At 42.8% G+C, this 19,532-nt stretch overlaps 1 protein-coding gene across 4 annotated transcripts in view; it reads left to right on the top strand.

Moving 5' to 3' along the window:
* Nucleotides 1-19,532, top strand: part of CORO2A (coronin 2A) — a 203,737-nt gene that overhangs the window by 151,993 nt on the left and 32,212 nt on the right. For all 4 annotated transcript variants that reach the window (XM_088460087.1, XM_088460086.1, XM_088460089.1 and 1 more), the window contains exons 6-8: nucleotides 5,339-5,455; nucleotides 9,795-9,899; nucleotides 10,005-10,101. In XM_088460087.1, the coding sequence (XP_088316213.1) occupies nucleotides 5,339-5,455; nucleotides 9,795-9,899; nucleotides 10,005-10,101 (319 nt within the window). The remainder of the gene's footprint in view (nucleotides 1-5,338; nucleotides 5,456-9,794; nucleotides 9,900-10,004; nucleotides 10,102-19,532) is intronic.

Below are 19,532 nucleotides of genomic sequence, written 5' to 3'. Positions count from 1 at the left end.
TATTTTAATCGGGAAGTGGATACCCACCTTAAGGATGTTCATGCTGTGGACGAGGTAATAAGCGAGATGAAAACTTGAGTGGGGGCTGTGTGATGTAGAGACAGTGTGGATAAAAGTAGTTAAATGTTCAAAAATACAGGTAAAAGAACAGTGCTGCTAATGTGTGAGCGCAGCTACAAAAGTGAAATATAAAGAGAGATATGTGAGTAGTGGGTGAAGGAATTAGTTATTAAAATAATGATTAAAGTGGATAGATGTGATGCAATGGAAAAAGGCAGTATAAACAGGATTTTCAGTAGTATGAAGGCAAAAATTACAATGTACAGAGCCAATCCAGTCAGAGGTGTTTTGAACAACAAGAGCAATCAACAAGAGCAGCACGTAGATAGGGAAGTACTTGCAATGTCCAAGCAGAGAGTGCAGTAAGGAGATTCCTGGATATGCATGCAGCAGCTGTTAGAGATAGTGAATTAGCAAATTCACATAAGTATGTTGCTTGATGTCCTTCAGAAAGTGATCTTTGAGGGTGTTCTTCCTCAGTTTTCCTCCAGCTTAACTCCGGTGTAACTCCGTCTTAATTATCAAATTGTAATTACACTTGTAATCTAACACTTTATGCTTATAGATTAATTGATATATGTTTGGGCTATTTGTGTTGTCATTGACTAATGCACTAAAATGTATATTTGTTTTTGTTTTATTAGGAATAAATATTGCTTTGATTACCAGCGCTCCTAAATTTCTCTATTTTGTATTGTTTATCTTTGTGGGGAGTGGACCCAGTACACTAGTTTTTAGAGCTGCAGTTACTCATCTATAATAGATATCATCTTATTTATGTGTTTAATTTTTATGACCCAGCATGAGTCGGAGTGACTGGGAAACTTCTGGCGAACCTGGAGCTTAGTGTAGTCCTTACTTGCCTACTTTTATGGTCTTCCCTCCAGCAGGAAGTTGCGACGCTATTCATGTTGTCCTGGCTCAGACTCACTGCAAAATACTGCTTTTCATTGCACCAGACAGGGGGAGGCGGGGACATGTTTACAGTGAGTCACAACACATGTCAACACAGCATTGATCCACCAACTTCACTACCAAAGTGGATGGGTTCTGGGAAGGGAGGTCTCTGAAATACAGAAGAGCTTGCCAAGTTTTGTGGACCTTCCGGATATTATGGGGGAGCCGGCAAGTATGGTGTAGTTTCACTGCAAATACAGGTGACTATGGTCAACTACCGATCTAATTTACAAATGACTGATATTATTATCAGCCTCATTCTGGGGACTTTCTTGCTGCAATATATCACCTGATAGGAAAGGATCATGCCCATTGGCGCATCTATAATAGGCTCGCACTCTGTACCCATATAATTATACTTTGGAATCCGACATAAACACTGCAGCAACAGTAGAAATCGCAAGGAAAATGGCGCAACAGCCATTGTGTCCGGAGATTTGGGCATGCGCAGTGGAGATGTCACCGGCTACATGGAACGGGCGACATGTTCCCGGAGACCTGCGCATTCGGTGAATCTCCTTAAAACCTGGAGTGTAATGGCAAAGTTTTGGTTTCAGGATTTGTTTGAAGCTGCTTGATAAATTTGATATTTTATATTGGTTTTTATTTTTAAAAAATTAGGATACCAATTTTACTACTAATTGGGGGTTTATCTGCATTTTTGTGGCAGTTTTAAATTTAGTAACTTCATGGAATGTAAAAACGCTGGGAGAATGTCGAAAATCTGTCTGTTTTGCAAACCCACTCTTTAATAAAGTTACCTCCAGTTTCTATAAACAAGACCAGAAAAAGATCTTAAATTGTAGGAGTGTAAAAACTGCCAGGAAGCCAACTGGCCAACACAGATGCTTTGTCCTGTATGTTTTGCTTAAGGGCTACACGTGTTCTGCTCAAGAGGTCGAAACAGGACAAAAACACTGGAAAGGTTGATTTGATTGATGTACTACTGCTTGGTGACTGCATGACAAGTGCATAATTTTTCCCCAGAAGACGAAACCCTTACCCTGATCTTGCCACAATATATACAGTATACAGACCTATGCAAAAAGAACCAAAGCATCTGCACACACTTAATACAAATATATAATATTGGGTGCAGGGTCATATCTCATCTCATGTAAATTAAACATCAGTCTCTAGGCCCATGCCCCAACACTCATTCAAATATTTAAGACAAGCAAAAACTTAATTTATTGCAGAGAAAAATAGTCTTCAGCCATCATTCTATAGTAGATTAGATACTTATCAGCCTGGATATAAGCATTATCATGGTAGAAAGGCCTTGTCCACCAACACCTTTCTCAAGGGCTCCTGAGATTTATATATTTATAATACATAAATGCGCATATATGGGTCTGGAAGAGGTAAGAGAAGAAACTTTAGTGAGAGGGGTATACAAAATGTAAAAGTTCTAGGGTGGATTGGGAGGATCCCCGGCCATTCAGCCATTTTAATAATAAAAATTTCTAACCTGAAGGTATTGTTGGTAATATTTATGGGGTAGGAATAATCTGGTTTGTAGGTCTACAGAGCCTGGGAAATAGCCATGAAGGGTAATCTCATTGCGGACCCTGATTTTGTCTTGTATCCAGAGTGTAAAAGTTGCAGGGGAGAAAAGTGTGAGTTGTCCCAGAGAGGGCATAATGCGTACAGATACAAAAGTAATTGATTCGAAGAGGTAACGTATCCATAGGTGACAAGAGAGGCCACCTTCCGAGAAAGGAGATTCAGTCTTTTCTTTCTTCATTTTAGGCGAATTTCTCTGACTATATACATTTAGAGATCATTTTATGTAGTTTAAGTATTGCAATAAAATCTGGGGAACAAATTAATTTTGATGGAAGCTATTCTGCCCAACCAAGTGATATACATACTATTCCATTGAGGGGGCGCCAAGAGGGGGAGGAGTGGGTACTAATTACCTATGCCGCCCCCCCTCCCTCTTACTTATCAGCAGCCCAGCACATGCTTACTATGTGCTGGGCTGCAGTAGGATCAGGGAGACTGCTGCCGCTAAGCAACAGCAGCAGTATCCTCTCCCCTGCCTGTGGGGGAAGCGATCACACTGACTAGGGGCAAATGCAGGATTTTTACAGGGGGGTTTCTACACACACACACACACATACTGTATGTATATATATATATCTATAGTGTGTGTATGTATGTGTAATATATATATGTATATACACATACCTTACACACTTACCTTGCAGCAGCTGTGGGTTGTAAACCTGATAAGGTGGGATCTGGCAGCCTGGCACCGTCATAAGGCCCTCCCCCTAGCGACAAAATGCTGCGATTCGCGGGTCATTCGGGAGAGGCCCGGAGCCAAATGATGCGATTTTAAAGGAATCACGTCATATTGGCTCCGCCTCCTCCCGAATGACCTGCGCATCGCGAATGCTGTGAGGAGGCGAGGTTTAAGAAGATGGTGTAGCAATGCCTCCCGCTATTAGGCCACGCTCCTGATAGTAATGGGGCCCGGGCCGGCTCTCTATGGCCCTGATTCCATTTAGCTAAATATAATATTGACATTAGGTAATAAGGCTGAAAACTTAGCTAAGAAGAGTTGATTATATTGTTTTACCAGGTGAATATCAAAGTATCAAAGCTGAAATGCTGCCATTTCAATTTAATATTTTTCTCTGGAAGTTTTTTGACAGTGGGGATAACTGGTCCATTCCAGAAATTTCTGGTTCGGAGGTGTTAGCGTTATGGGGGTGGACAGGGGAGAAGAGTGTGTCACTTGTATATAATGTCACCAGTTAAATCAATATAGCTCTGACTTTTGTTGTTAGTTTTATTGATGCATAAGAGATACTAGGGTGTGTTTTGTGTCCTAATAGAGTAGAGGAGCCAGAGGCGTATCTATAATGGGTGCAGGGTGTGCGGGGAACACGGGCCCCTGGGTCTAGGGTGGCCCCGCACCGCACACCCTGCACCCATAATATTACTTACCTTTCCGAAGTCCCACGTCGGCGCAGGGTTCCGGTGCTGTAAAACGCCCGTTGTTTGCGCATGCGCAGTACAGGAAAAATGGCCGCCGCAGCCATTTTCCCAATGACCTGTGCATACATTATAGACTCTGGGTACACTCTAGTGTCCAGAGTCCCTATAGCTCAGTGCGCTGCCGGGCGGAGAGGAGGGGGTCCGTGTCGGAGACTGCACACGGGCCCCCTCCTCTCTAGAAACGCCCCTGAGAGGAGCCAATAATGCATAGTCTATCACAGAGAGCTGTGTGAGCTGGCCATATTTATAGAGGAACTAGCCGTCCTCTTATGTCAGACAGTGTGAACATTGAAATATTTCTGTGTGTGTAAATACATAATACAGAATGTGTTTTCAAAAAAAGTCTGTGTCCGTGCTTAAGCCCGGCTACCAATGGTGTTAAAATAGCATTTTTATACACTAGTGCAACGCATGTAAGCGGGTCTAACAATGGAACCCATTAATTCCAATGTTAGCATACTCATTCACGTCTTCACTTGACTTTGGGTCTGTTGTATTAGTGTTCTGCCTGTTTCTTGCTCTATTTTGCTCATTTAAATACACATGAAATGCACTGCAAGAAAACAGTGGTTTTCCAATAACCCCAAAAAAGTAAAAACACTTGTCAATGAATGCATGTGCTTTCAAATAAGAACTTCAGCCTTAAGGGGCATACACACGTAACGATTTTGTAACGAACGATTATCTGTCAGATTTTATTTCAGATTTCTCTTGAAAAGTGAACGATTTCTTAAAGTGTAATGAACAACGATCGAAAAATGTCCCTTCCCTTAATGAAAATAGTTATGTTGGACAGTCTGAAATGACTACAAACTACAGATGGGAGCGCAACGTAACGATTTTCGTTCAGTGTTATAACTCAGAAACTGAACGATTTTTTGAACAATAACGTAGTTATGATTAAATCGTTCAAAAAATCGTTACGTGTATACGCACCTTTTGTATTATGCCAAATATGTCCCTATTTTTAAATTAGGTTTTATTGAGTGAATTAAAAGCACATACTTTCCTGTGTTATATTTTGGATATCATTATCTTATTCTCAGAAGGTCTTTATTACCTTCCATAGTAGCTTCAGTCTGCTTTGAATGGACTTCACCTGTCATACGCTACTGTGCATATGCTACACGTGTTTCCTTTATGACCATGCCAGTAAAAGATTATGTCCTGACACAAATGCGTGGTTGTTTTTTGTGTGTTTGGAACTTAATGGTCATGTTCAACATTGCACATACCAAACGTACAATTCACTTCAATTTTAAAACCGCTTGTCATTAAATGATGCTTATCAGATGCCTTCTCATTGTTACAGGAGTCGGACGGCAAGTCTCACAAAGCCAGCAAAGTCTTGTTTCTGGGAAACATGAAGAGACTAATCTCAACTGGGACATCCCACTGGAATAACAGACAAGTTGTCCTCTTGGATCAAGTACGTGTAATTAACTATGACACAACAGCACAACACAACAGCTCAGAGTTGTGTAACTGTATAGGGAGTAGGGACTAGATGATATCAGTACTTTAGCCAACTTTAAATACAGCTCAGATGTAGACAGCAATCAACTTTGCATCTTATTGATATATGATACCCAAACAAGGGCTATTTACAAAACACCTAGCTATGCATAATGAACTTAGTATTGGTTACTAATGGGAAACTGTAAGTAGTGATGAGTGGCTGAAAGGATCATGTTGATGCAAATAATATAATAGTACTGTCATATCCACATTTATGAATGGTGGCTACTCCTTAGAGCTTACCATTTCAATTATTATTGATGGTGACTTTGTTATATGCTTGTTACACTGTTTAACACTAAATGGAAAAGTGGGCAAATTACCTTTTGTGGATTCTAATAATTAGAATGGTAATCGCACAAACAAATCTTGTGGGTGTGATATGTTAGGTTTGCAGTTCTTATGTCGACATGAGAATGTTGACCTTGTCAAAATGTCGACATGCAACACGTTGATATTGTCCATGTCGACATACATCATGTCTACACTGATGACATGTCGACATGATAGATTGTTGACCTAATGTCCCTGGTGGCCCAGTGGTCACTTACCTGGTCCCAACGGCAGCGGCGTCTCCAGCGTTGTCTTCTGGTTCCTGACAGTCTCGTGACCAGCAGTTCCGGCGTAGACTTGTGACTCAGTGGCTTTACAGTGAGTATTTTCCTCCTTACCATAACCTCCTAGTGCCTAACCCTTTAACCCTTTCGGCAGCGACTAAACCTGACCGTCGACATTCTGAGAATGTCAACATTTTACATGGCGACATTTCAGATGTTGACATTGTGAATATGTCGACCATCTGAGGATTTCGACATGGTGCCTGTCAATATGTTGAACAATGTCAACATTGCGGTGTTGACATTTATGTATGTTGACAGGGTAACTGTCGACCATGTGACCAAATGCCTAGTATTAGGTACCATCAGTGGTGTCGGCATATGTATATTAACCACCGGTGGATCCTTACATGTCTGGCCAGGGGGGAGGGGGGCGAGGAGGTCTGCACATCATAGGCTGCAGTCTATGCAGTATCCAGCACTCTCCTCCCTTGCCATCCTGATCAGTGATAGCTGATATCACCAGAGGCGGGGCAACTGCAATGGGTGGCACCTTAATAAGGGGCGTGGCTTAAGCCCGGAGCTGCTACAGACAGGCTGGCTTTTAGGGGCTGCATCAGCAACAGCCCCTATGAGGCAAATAGGACTGCTATAATAGTAGTGGATTCGCTTCCCATGGGAAGGACTGTCTTTGCTATTGCAGTTCGGACTGGCAGTCAGTGGCGTAACTAAGGGGGGTCGAGCAGGGCGTGTGCCCTGGGTGCCGTATGAGCGGCGGCGTGGGGGGGGCCCCCGTCGGCCACGGTACCGGCCAGCCCTAGTTAGGCAGTGTAGCGCCGACCGCAGTATGTGCGGTGAGCGCTACACATTTACACAGGACTGGCGCTAGGCTTCCCTGCACCCAGCGCCGGTCCTGTGCTGCACAGCCAAGCCCCTTCCATCCCCCTGAGTGCTTACCCAATAGCACCAAGAGGCGGGCTCAGGCTGTGCAGTTTAACACACACATCGCCGCCAGCGCAGCAGCGATGTGTGTGTTAACCAGTAGCCAATGAGAGTCAGACAGACTCTCATTGACTGCTGCAGCGCCGACTGCAAGAGCCGAGCTGGAGCTTACTCATGAGCTCCGCCTTCCGGCTCTTGCAGTGGGTAATGGGAGAGATGTCATGACATCTCTCCCATAATGCAGAGCGCGCCAGCCCGGGAGGACTGACGTGCGGTGGTGGGAGCAGTGGCCGGAGTCGGAGCGTGGATTAAGGTAAGTGTATTTTTTAAAACTTTTTTTTATACTTGTGTGTCTGCACTACGGGGGGGCACCATTACAGGGGGGATTTCTGTTGGGGTGGGGCACTACCGGGGACTACAACTAGGGGGGGGGCTACTAGGGGCACTGCATCAGGAGGGGGAACCTCTACTGGGGACTACTGCTGGGGGGGGGAACTACTACTGTGGCACTATATTAGGGGCTTACTACTAGGGGCACAAGGGAAACTACAACTGGGGACACTATATAAGGGGCTTACTACTAGGGGACCACTACAGGGGGCACTATGTAAGGGGCTTACTACTAGGGGACCACTACTGGGGGCACTAAATAGGGAGGATCACTACAGGGGGCACTGTATAAGGGCACTGGATAGGGGGAATCACTACTGAGGGCCTGCATAAGGGGGACCTCTACTGGGGGCACTGCATGGGGGTGACTACTGCTGTGGGCACTATATAAAGGGCACTGCATAGGGGGTACCACTACTGGGTCACTGCATAGGGGGGACTACTACTGGGGACTCTATATAAAGGGCACTGCATAAGGGGGTACCACTACTGGGGGCACTGCATTAGGGGGACTGTTACTGGGGACACTATAGAAGGGGGACCACTACTGGGGGCACTTCATAGGGGGGACCACTACATGGGGCACTGCATAAGGGAGACCACTACTGGGGGCACTGAATAAGGTGACCTAATGATCGGCTGCACAAGGGGGCCCACTACTGGGGGTATTGTATAAGGGGAACTAATGGGGGTACTGTATAAGGGGCACTTCTATGGGCCTGCATAAGAGGGACCACAACTGGGGACATTGCATACTGGGGTAGTGTATAAGGGGCACTACTGGGGTTAAGGTGCATATGGAAAGGAATGCTCAGAGTGACAATAAAGGGGTGTGTGTCATGTTGACACACCCCATTTTTAAGTGATCACACCCATTTTTTTGCAGATAGGGGGTTTGGGCTCCATTACTACATTTGCCCTGGGCTGCAAAAACCCTGGTTACGCCACTGCTGGCAGTCTCAGGGGGAGAAAACACCTCCCCCTGGGACTGCCTGTCTGGCTGTGATCAGCAGGGAGTGCTTCCAATGAGAAGTCATTACCACTGCTAGGCAGTCATAGTGAGTGGCAGATTGTGCTTGGGGGGGTTGCAGTCCCACAGCCCCTTGGTGAAATCCGCCACTGATATTAACTGAGGCCTCCATAGGATATAAAATTGGAGCCCTAATATATATGAATCTTTGTATTGGTGGCTGATGATAGCAGAGATGGTTAGTGATGAACTAGCAAATTATAAATCACCATACTAAAAATCCTTTATTTGTTTGTACAGCCATTACATGTACACAGTTATTATGCCTACCATATTATCATGTTGTTAATATCTTAAAAAAGTGCTTACAAAATATGACCTGATTCCAGTCTTCCCTCATGCTTTGTTACGCTCCACTTTCAAACATACAGTTTTATTATTTTTGTCTAAAAATTCCCAATTTTATGTACATAAGTTGTTTGACTGACCTGACACTGCTCACAGAAGGCCCTATTTACGAAATGCAAACTTTCAAGGCACATACAGATGGACCATTTGGCTACATGCATGCAATATTTTGAGGTGTGCACCCAGTTTGCTTTGCATAGAAGGCCCAATGATTCAAAGAGCCAGGTTACTGGCAGTCTCTCTATATACTGTATCTCCACATGGCACAGATGAGCCCTCTAGTGGTGCCGTCTGCTTATGGCAAGCTACATAAGCTTTTTCTGAAATATCTCTGTTAATGCAAATGAAACAAAGAGATATTTACACTAGATGTTTTCCTAAGCATCCATTGCTACCCAGACAACTGATTCCTATACACCAGCATGATGGTTGAAATACAGAAATATGTTCTATTGCCAGTTTCAAGTGGTCTGTGTACTTTATTGTTGCTATGGAAAAGGAATCTGGAACAGCATTACTGCACAGACTTGCGTATGAACATGTATCGTACACGTGTGTAAACATATACAAGGGTTCTCGCCTGCAAAGAGGCAGGGTAAAGGGTACTCATAACACTATGTAAAACATAACTTTTAATTAATGCATATAAAAGACTTATAAAAGAGAGTAATTAGTATAATGTGTCAATAGCGACAGGGTCACAAGAGACAACTAATTATCACTGTTAAAAAAAATAATTAAATACATTTGTATTAAATAGAAACCCAACTGAAAAGCAAGCAAAGCACATTTATTAATATTTTTTATTTCAGAAAAAAATGATTTGTCAATACAATGTCTAATTTCATGTTCCAGTGCGCATTAAGTATAGGTGTATTGCAGTCTACAGTGCAGTGTATAAGCATGTTTCCATGAGCATAAATATATACATTGTGTATTAGTGCATACAGAACATAAGTTTCCCCACTTACTTGAAATTGCAGGATGACCTATCTGTGCCTTTACAAGAGGAGGACTTGGATGGCTCCTCAGGTCTACTCTTCCCCTTTTTTGACGGTGATACAAATGTGCTATATTTAGTGGGAAAGGTAAGTGTTGTGGGTTTATAGCCCACCCATAATTTTCACATAATGTATATTATAACTAGCGAGCTTTAACTGCATGATAACCTAAATAGGATAATTGTTCCATAGGGAGAGGGGAATATTCGATACTATGAAATCAATTCTCAGAAGCCTTACTTGCAATACTTGAATGAATTTCGATCACTCTTACCTCAAAAAGGAATTGGTGAGTTTTTGTTTTACATTTCATGATTTTAGAGCCTATGTTATTTGTTACACATGCACGCACATGCATACGCACACACGTATACACACATGACCAACACATAACAATGGAACTGGTTGCATCAAATAGTAAGCCTATGGGGCAATGAGATCTGTCCAACTGTCAGAATAAACTGGATTCTTGCTGTATTATTATTATTAATAATAATAATAATAATAATATCAGGTGCACTATATATCAACATGAGCTCAAGAACTTATCCAGAGTTTTTGTGACAAAGATATAACATTGCTACCAAATTCTAAAAATAGCATATATATAGGCAGTGTACAGGGACATTAGTTCAAATCTACCGATGGTCATCCCGAATTAAAAAATAAATAAATCTGCAATCCCCTATGCCAGGACAAATAGTGTTGTAGACCATTACTAAAGAACTTAATTTATGATTCCTTGAAAGTCATTATGTGTAATGACGAGTGAATTATCTAAGTAGAGCTTTGCAGGCTTCCATTAGAGAACACTTAACTGGTCTGGACAATGTTATGAATATTGGAGTTGCTCTGTACAGATCTTTGAAAAGGAATTAAGCCCCTAATACATTTTGTTGCTGCAGATTTTGAATGTTAATTTTGTTTGAGAGAAACGTTTTGTGGTAAAATTTAATTAACATTGGGTTTTGCTGCGGAACAGGCCTTTCACAGAGGTGCAAAGTTCAAACTTTGAGACTTGCCTTTCTGTAAAGGCAAATGTAAAGCACTTTGAGTTTTTTTTAGGAGAAAAGCGCTATATAAATAAAATAATAATTATTATTATTAATTCACATATGGTCACAAAATGTGTTGTTTAGTAGCATCCCCGGCCATACCTCTGTCACACTATGCAGCAGACTGAATTGGTATTTGTTGTACCAGTTCTACTCATGATTCGTACATTCTATATCATATAAACTTACAAACACAATGCCGGAATGGCACTGTCTTTGTAAGTTTATATGATGTAGAATGTACGAATCATGAGTAGAATTCATCTTGTGACCATATGTGAAATAATAATAATAACAATTTTATTTATATAGCGCTTTTCTCCTATAAAATTTAAAATGCTTTACATTTGCCTTTACAGTACAAAATAAGCTTAAACAAGGGACAGTAGTGAAATGCTTGGGTGAATAGGTGAGTCTTGAGTCTATTTTTGAAGGATTCTAGAGTGGAGGCCTCTCAAACTGTGCGGGGAAGTGAGTTCCATAAGGTTGGAGCCACAAAACTGAAAGCTCAACCCCCAGACTAATTCCAGGAGATTCTAGGTACTGTTAATAGTCCTTTGTCAACGGATCGCAGTAATCAAGTGGGACGGTAAGGAATCAGAAGCTGCTTTAGGTACCTTGGGCCATGGTCATGTAGGACTTTGTAAGTTAGTAAGCCAATCTTGAAAACAAATCGCCAGCTGACAGGCAGCCAGTGAAGAGAGTAGAGAATGGGGCTGGAACGGGGCTGGTTAGTTAATAGCCTGGCAGCTGTGTATTGTACCATCTGCAAGCGGTGCAATTCTTTTGCTGGGAGTCCAAGGTGGAGGGCATTTCAGTAGTCTAGGCGTGATGATATAAATGCATGCATGACTTTAGGCAGATCTTCTGAGGGAATTAAGTGCTTGATTCTGGCTATATTCCTCAGATGAAAGAATGAGGAATTGATTGTGGCTGATACCTGATGTTCAAGTGTCAAGCCGCTATCCAGGACAACACCAAGACTCCGCACATGTTCAGTGTTTTGTAATTCTGATCCCCTAGCGTAAGTCCTGTTGGTTGGCTACTACTGTAGCCCTGTCCTGTGACCTATCATTAGGACCTCTGTTTTATCAGGGTTCAGTCACAGACAACTCATCCACTCCTGAAGCTCAGCTAGGCAGCCATTTAGGGTTGTTATGGGGTTCTTTGAGGCAAATATGCTGGTACACATTACAGACAAATGCTGAAAAATTATTTCCTAAAATAAAAAAAACCATTACCACAGAGATTCTAGGTTCTGTAAATGATAATAGCATGATATTCATTAAAAGAACATTAACTCACTGTGTAGTAATTTAGCTGTTGTTGTGACTAGAAAGAGGCAAATAAAACCCATTATTATATAAATAAACAGGATGTAGTCGGCATTCCGACGGTCAGGAGGAGGTTGCCCAAAAATCAACGAATCCTCTAAACATAAACATACTGTATCTATTATTTTGGGTGATGTATTCCCCTCACAAACACACACATTCATATTCATATATGTTAATATAGAGAGACTCTCTATAGAGAGAGACTTGTCAGCACCTTATTCCATGAATGAAATTATCAAGATACAATGAAACTGGTTGTGACACTACGTGGTCTATTCATCATCACTTAATTTCGACAAAAGTAGGTGAAAATGAACACTTTCATCTACTTTTGTAGAAATTAAGTGTCCGCACTATTCATTATCAGTGTAACGCAGAAGATATAGCTGATATCTCCTGGTTACATTTCTCCCCCTGATAATTTCCACAGTCCCCATACAATTGAAGTTTGTTAAGTCTGGGAAAATCCCATTTTCCATCAGAGGTATGGGAAATGTGATCAGCATGCGGGTGCTGATGCAAATTTAAGGCATGGAGGAGATTTTTACGAAATCTCCTCCAAAAGCCCTGTGATAAATTTATGTGAAGCTAAAAGGTTTGAAACCACCCGTGTGATAAAATATCAGATGTGATAATTTAGTTTTAAACTCGTCACAAGTTTTTAGCTAAAAAATGGGTTATTCACCTTACTAAAGTATCACATCTGAAAAGCTGCTCTTTATGCAAAGAGATCTTTTTGGAAGTGTAAAATACTTCCCTGGGGCTGTCTGTGTCTCTGTCATCCTACCTGTAAATTTAGCAGAAAAATCTGTATTTGGATGGAAAATCCGAACCGATCCGAGCCTGCACATCCCTAATTTAAAGGCTTTCACAATTGCGAATGTTGGATGCCGGCTTTGAGCATGCTGGAGAGGTTATTTGCCGGGACAGAACATTTTATCACAAGCTCTGTCCCAGCAATATTAGTACATTCCTGTGGTTTTTTGTAATATCTTAATGCGAAAGTGGCCAATTTTTTCTCATCATGCAGATGGTGAGAAATAGGCCACTAAATAACCAAATATTAAGTATTAGAGACTCCAAATCTCATTAAAAATAATGGGGTAGATGTATGAAGCCCAGAAACGGTATCTCCCGTTTCTCCCCGATGTATGATCATGGGTCTGGGCGATAAATGACAGGGGCGCTATGCGCCCCTGTCATTATCAGCGCTGCTATCTACAAGATAGCAGCGCCGACAGCCTGGGCTATGTACGAACGGTCAGATTGTCTGACCGTTCGGCCGGCTGTAGCTGTTGTTATCGACAGCTACAGCCTGGCGTTAGCAGCGCTGTCCCTGCTGTGGTGGCTACCGGCTCCAGGGCTGCATGCGGGGATCTCGCGATACTTGCGAGATCCCGCGCATGCTCATTGGAGCCGGCCGGGCCTGACACACATCGCATCAGCACTAGGCTGATGCGATGTGGTCTGCAGCGGGTAGCGCCGGAGGGGGGAGTTAACGCTCCTCCTCTCCGGCCGGTGAGATGTTCACACATCTCACCGGTAGTGCTTCCTGCTTCGCCTCGGTAAAGAGGCGAAGCAGGAAGCGTTATAGCGGCACTTAACGTGCCACTATAATACATCTACCCCAATGTTTAATACCAATACCGATCTAGGATGCATATTAGACTAATAACAAAAAATATTAAACCATATAAATAAAGCGCATAAATAAAAGCTGAAATAAAAATATAAATACACCACTTGATACCAGCTATTTAGTAATTGATGCAACAACCTCATGTGAGGTAATCATATACTAAAAATGCATGATTGCCATTTCTGTAATGTAAGGCAATCCATCGATAGAGGCTTTTATGAGGACAATGGACTCTGGGCCTGATTCAGACCCGCTCGCGAGCGCTATGCGCTCGCGAGCGGGTCGATGTTTGGCCAATGCGCATGCCGGAGCCGGCTCCATCGTGCGCATGTGCGAGACCCGTCTAACGACGGGCGCTCTGGGTCTCGCACCAAAAAGGGGCGGCTAGATCGACAGCTCGCACCGTTTTGGAGGCGTGGCGGGGGGTGGCTTCACAAACGGAGGCGTTCCCAAGCGAACGCCTGCCGTTTGTGGGCGGCCAGTGATGTCAGTGGGAGAGCTTCCGGCTCTATTAGAGCCGGAAGCTCTCTGGGGCTTGCGGCAGACCATCGCGACCATCATCCTGGCCGCTCGCACTAGCTGTGGGTGACAGCTATGCGAGCTGCCAGGATGCTGCACAAAAAAGAAAAACGCCCTGATTCAGAGCGAGCGCTCTTTCAGAGCGTCCGTCTCTGAATCAGACCCTTTGATCATTGCCTTCAGAAGATGAAGCTGTAGACATATTCAAAAGAGCTCAAACCATGTTAGCCGATTCTAATTTGAGACGTCACAAAATAGACTTGAATAGTTTAAATATAGTAGTTTAATATTAGGTTATTTTGTGTCACAACCAGTTTCATTGTATCTTTATTATTCCATTGAGGGAAGAAAGCGCTGACTAACACTCCCTGTTTTGCAGGGCTTTGGCGCTTTTTATGGTTGTCTGTAGACCCTGTAGACAGCTGCCTTTCACCTCTATATATGTTAATAGCAAAAGGTATATTTCAATTGCCGAAACAGAAGGATTCCTGAACTAGGGATATAATATAGTGTAAAACTGTCCCATAATAAAAATGTAAATGTAAGCTTAATGGCAGTCACTCAAAAAATAGATTGGCAAATGCATAATACTTTAAGAACCTCTTCAATGGAATGTAACTTCGTAGAACACTGCACTTCCATGATTGTGTTCATCAGTCATAGTAATTCAATGTCTCTCTCTCTCTCTCATATATATATATATATATATATATATATATATATAACATTAAAAACTTTATAATGTATTTAAACATTTAAAAATGCATGCACCCTTAAGGAGCACCAGGTGTGCAGTAAAATAAATCCAACAAGATGGACCATGAACATCCTATGACAAATCTTCACTGACTGCATATTTTGCTGCTGCTGTCAACTACAAAATGATTGGCATGTATGATTAAAATATTTGGTCTACTTCAATCGAAATATTGTGTACTGTAATAGTCACTAAAGATTAATATTAACATATTCACCTAAGATATATATTATGCCTGCCCATGCCAACCTCCAGTATTTAAATCCTAAGGCATGCAGTGAGGTTTAGAAACCATGTGGAAGAATGGGAGGCACTGAAATTCTATACTATACATTTTTAGCAGGTCCTAGTGCTTACTCTTCTTATATTTACATATCATATTAGGTTCCCTGTTCTTCTTCTAGTACGTCCTTTTTGCTAGGAGATGACATCCACATTTCTGTTTCATTCACGGGAAACAACTACAGTTGTTTAAGATCCTCTCCCTTTTTAACCCCAGTGGTTGCTGGAAAAGGTCTGCATATGGCAGTCACTTTATTGTAAGGTTTATTCTACAGTTTATATTATTTAACTTTTTTGATTAGCATCCAACATTGAATCACTTCCGGTGTGTTTGTATGTGTTTGTGGAGGGGGGTGAGGTGTGTTGCCTGGTCATGGATAGTGATCAGGATTCCCATACCTCTAGTGCACAAGTTCTCAAACTCGGTCCTCGGGACCCCAAACAGTGCATGTTTTCCTTGTCTCCTCACAGAATAACAAGTGAAATTGTTAACTCCACCTGTAGATCTTTTAAAATGTGTCAGTGAGTAATGAATACACCTGTGCACCTGCTGGGTGACCTGGAAAACTTGAACTGTGTGGGGTCCTGAGAACAAAGTTTGAGAAACACCGCTCTAGTGCCATTGGGCCAAGGAGACTCCACAATAAGGTAAGTGGCTCCCTGCTCCAGACTAAAATCGGTGGTCAGCCCCTCTTGTGTGACATGCTCAGGAGCAGTGGGTGCGAGGGTGCAGGTACTACCTATCAAAACAGCTCCACACTAGGCAAAGGGAAGTTAGAGGAGCCATACCATAATGCTGAAGGGCTGTTACCTCCTGTTTGGTACGGCTAATGCAGAGCTCACTTAGCTTGCCACACATTATACAAACAATGCCCTTAACTGCTCTGCCTCTCCCACTGGAGCCATGAGGAACTTCCTCCTTTGGGGTCTCCAATCAGGTCCCTTTGACTGCAGCCATGCATTATATGGGGGCATAACTATGGGGGCACTAATACAGGGGCATTATATGGGGGCACTACTATATGATTTCCTTCCTTTCAAATCAAGGGGGTAACGTCGGCGTATCTAAATATCTTTTGGGGTAAAAGGTAAAGAAGTTCCCTGACCCCTGCACTAGTGCAAGAGACTCACTTTGCAAAGACTAACCTGCTTTCCCTTACATGACTTGCAGTATTCTCATGGTTATTATGCCAATGGAGCTGTGATAAGGAAGGTGTGGCAATATTTTTTCAATGTCATTGCCGCTTTTCTCTACAGTAAGAGCTTGTAGCTGGCTTTGGCAGATGCCTTATTTTAGTAGGGAAGCTAGATGAGAAGGATATCACTTTAGTCAGTCTAGGCACCCAATACCAAGGGGAGAGTCAACATAAACAATGTCCACACAATATAGGTAATGGGGAAGCGCTGTGCGTTTAATGTGAATTAGAGAGTGTGATGTATAGTAGTACTGTATGTCGTAAAGTGGTTGAAAAAATTATTGAAGGAATGTATATATGTGGTATATTTCAGGCATGTAAAAAGATGTGTGTGAGAAATTGGGTAATGAGTGAAATGGCAGTCATCAAGAATACAATCTGAAAAAATAAAAATTTTTTTTTTTTCTTAACTCATAAAACCTACTTCCAAAAATTATAAAAAATGAGTGGAGGAAAAAAAAAAAAAAAAAAAAAACAAGTTCTAAAACAAATTAAGAACCTAAGTAGTAGCAGCAGAAGTACCAGTCATACCAACGGAGACGAGAAGGCATCAATTAGGGTAAGGTAGGGATAGTGGGCCTGATTCAGCAAGGATCACTATTGGGATCGCAGCTGCGATTATGCACGCAGTTCTACCGCTATAGTATGCTAATTCATTGCGATTGCTATGCCGTCGCACCACTACATAAGGATGCCCACTTTACCTTACACATATTCGTAATGTTTAACAAGACTGTGAAAACATCGGTACAATCGAGTACCATCACAGCCTCACGCATACTTTCTCAAGCCCTGACCTTACTCAGAAATTGCTAACTTCAGTGCATGTTATGAGACCACAGGCTGCGTAGGACACATCAGTGGATAATTTATGCATGCCCATGCAACGGCGTTCAACACCCTGTATCTGGAACAGTAGGGATATATTTACTAACGTGCAGGTTTATAGAAGTGGATGTGTTGCCCATAGCAGCCAATCAGATTCTACGTATTTATTGAGCATCTTCTAATAGATAATAGCTAGAATCTGATTGGTTGCTCTGGGCAACACCTTCATTTTTATAAGCCTGCACTTTAGTAAATATACCCCAAGGAGTGGAGGGGAATCTGTTTAAGATAATGAAGTGTACCAACCATGTTGAAATGTTTATTAAGCTCTTTCATTGTATGTACTCTGAAAGTATTACATAAAATTAGGTTTTCCCAATCAAGGCTATGCTGGCATAAATGCAACAAGGTAGGGTATATTTTGCATACATTCTGGAGATTCCTCATGATTCAGCCTCTTTGGAAGGAAATAGACCATCCTAGTTTTGAGGTTTTGTGTCTCCACTTGTCTTTGTTACCCGATGTGTTGTTTGCTACAGATATGTTGTGGATCATATTATTATTTCTATAAAAGCTGCCATAGCACAGTTTTGAAAGCAGGAAGTTTCTATATCTCTCTTTGATTTTTCAGAATTAGCCATAGTTTTCAAGACTGTACTGTCCTTAGGTATATGGTTCCCCTAGGTCTTCCAGGTTATTCCTGGGGTAGCTGAATTTCACTCTCATCTTATATTGGTCATATTTCCGTCCTCACCTTTTGCTTAGTTATGGAAAGTGTGTGCTCCGTTTTTTTTTCCCTGATGCCCTTTTCTTTCTTTATGCAATTAGTGTAACATCTGTATGATGGCACTCAGATTAACCACAAGGTGAAGCACTTCTGCTCTAGGACAAGGAGCTCTGGGAGATGCCATGACAGATCCTCTGAACTTCCTTCTGATCTGCTTGTTCCATCAGGCAGTTTCAGCCAAAGTATTATCACAGTATTTGGAAGATCTACACCTTCCCATTTGACAGGCTACTGTTCTTCTTGTAGGAGGACTGGAAGGGTAGTTCATACTATGCACTTTGAAGATCAGGTTCCAGCCCTTTTACCTGAGATGCAGGGATTAATCATGTGCAGCCTCCATATATTTTCCCAATAGCTCATTAGGATTTCAACTTGGTGCTGACAACCTAACAGGACTCACCTTATGAACCATTGGATAAAGTGGAGCTAAAGATCCTCACCTGCAGGGTTGCCTTCCTGTTGTCTTTATTTACAGCTAGGAGAGTATAAGAGCTAGGGCTCTGTCTTGTAGGTCTTCCTTTCAATTCAAGTTGGTCACCCAAGCCACTTCTATGTCAGGACATTGGTACTCCGGCCTTGAATTTAAAAAAAGTATCCAGAGAAAGAAGACTTTGCTCTCTGGACATTGCGAGGTGCATTGCTTTGACAGTTCATCGGGCTTATATTGGGACAAGCAGCCTGTTTCTGAAAATGTGAGGACACAGGGGGTCATTCAGACCCACTCGTGAGCGGCAGTACGCTCACAAGTGAGTCGATGTTCCCCACTGCGCATGCGCATGACGGAGGGAGCTCCGTCATGCGCGAGACCCGAGGAGCGACGGGCTTTCCATCGCTCAGGGTCTCGCACCAAAGGGGGCGTGCTGTCGATGTTGATTGACAGCACGCCCCCTTTGGTGGGCGTGGCGGGGGCGTGGCGGCCAGACGGAGGCGTTCCCATGGGAACGCCTACCGTCTGAAGCCGGCCCCACTGACATCACTAGTGATGTCAGTGGGAGTGATTTTGGCTCTGATAGAGCCAAAATCACTCTATGGCTTGCAGCAGGGAGACCCTACCGCAGGGTCTCCGTCGCAAGTCCGATGGTCAAGACCATCGCGACCATCTTTTTGGCCACTCGCATATGCTGTGGGTGGTCACCCACAGCTATACGAGCGGCTAGGAGGCCGCTCCATTTTCATGGAGGAGGGCCCTGATTCAGAGCGAGCGCTCTGGTCAGAGTGTCCGGCTCTGAATCAGGCCTACATTCCATCAGATCAGTGGGGGACATCTTGGGCAGCATAGGGCCTTGGCTGAGTAGCTGTCCCGGGTGGCCCCCTGGTCTT

The sequence above is a fragment of the Taudactylus pleione genome, unplaced genomic scaffold, assembly GCF_031769625.1.
Source record: "Taudactylus pleione unplaced genomic scaffold, aTauple2 ptg000967l, whole genome shotgun sequence".
NCBI classification, from domain to species: Eukaryota; Metazoa; Chordata; class Amphibia; order Anura; family Myobatrachidae; genus Taudactylus; species Taudactylus pleione.
Note: the sequence above shows the minus strand (reverse complement) of the source record. Positions and strands in the feature narration are given on the sequence as shown.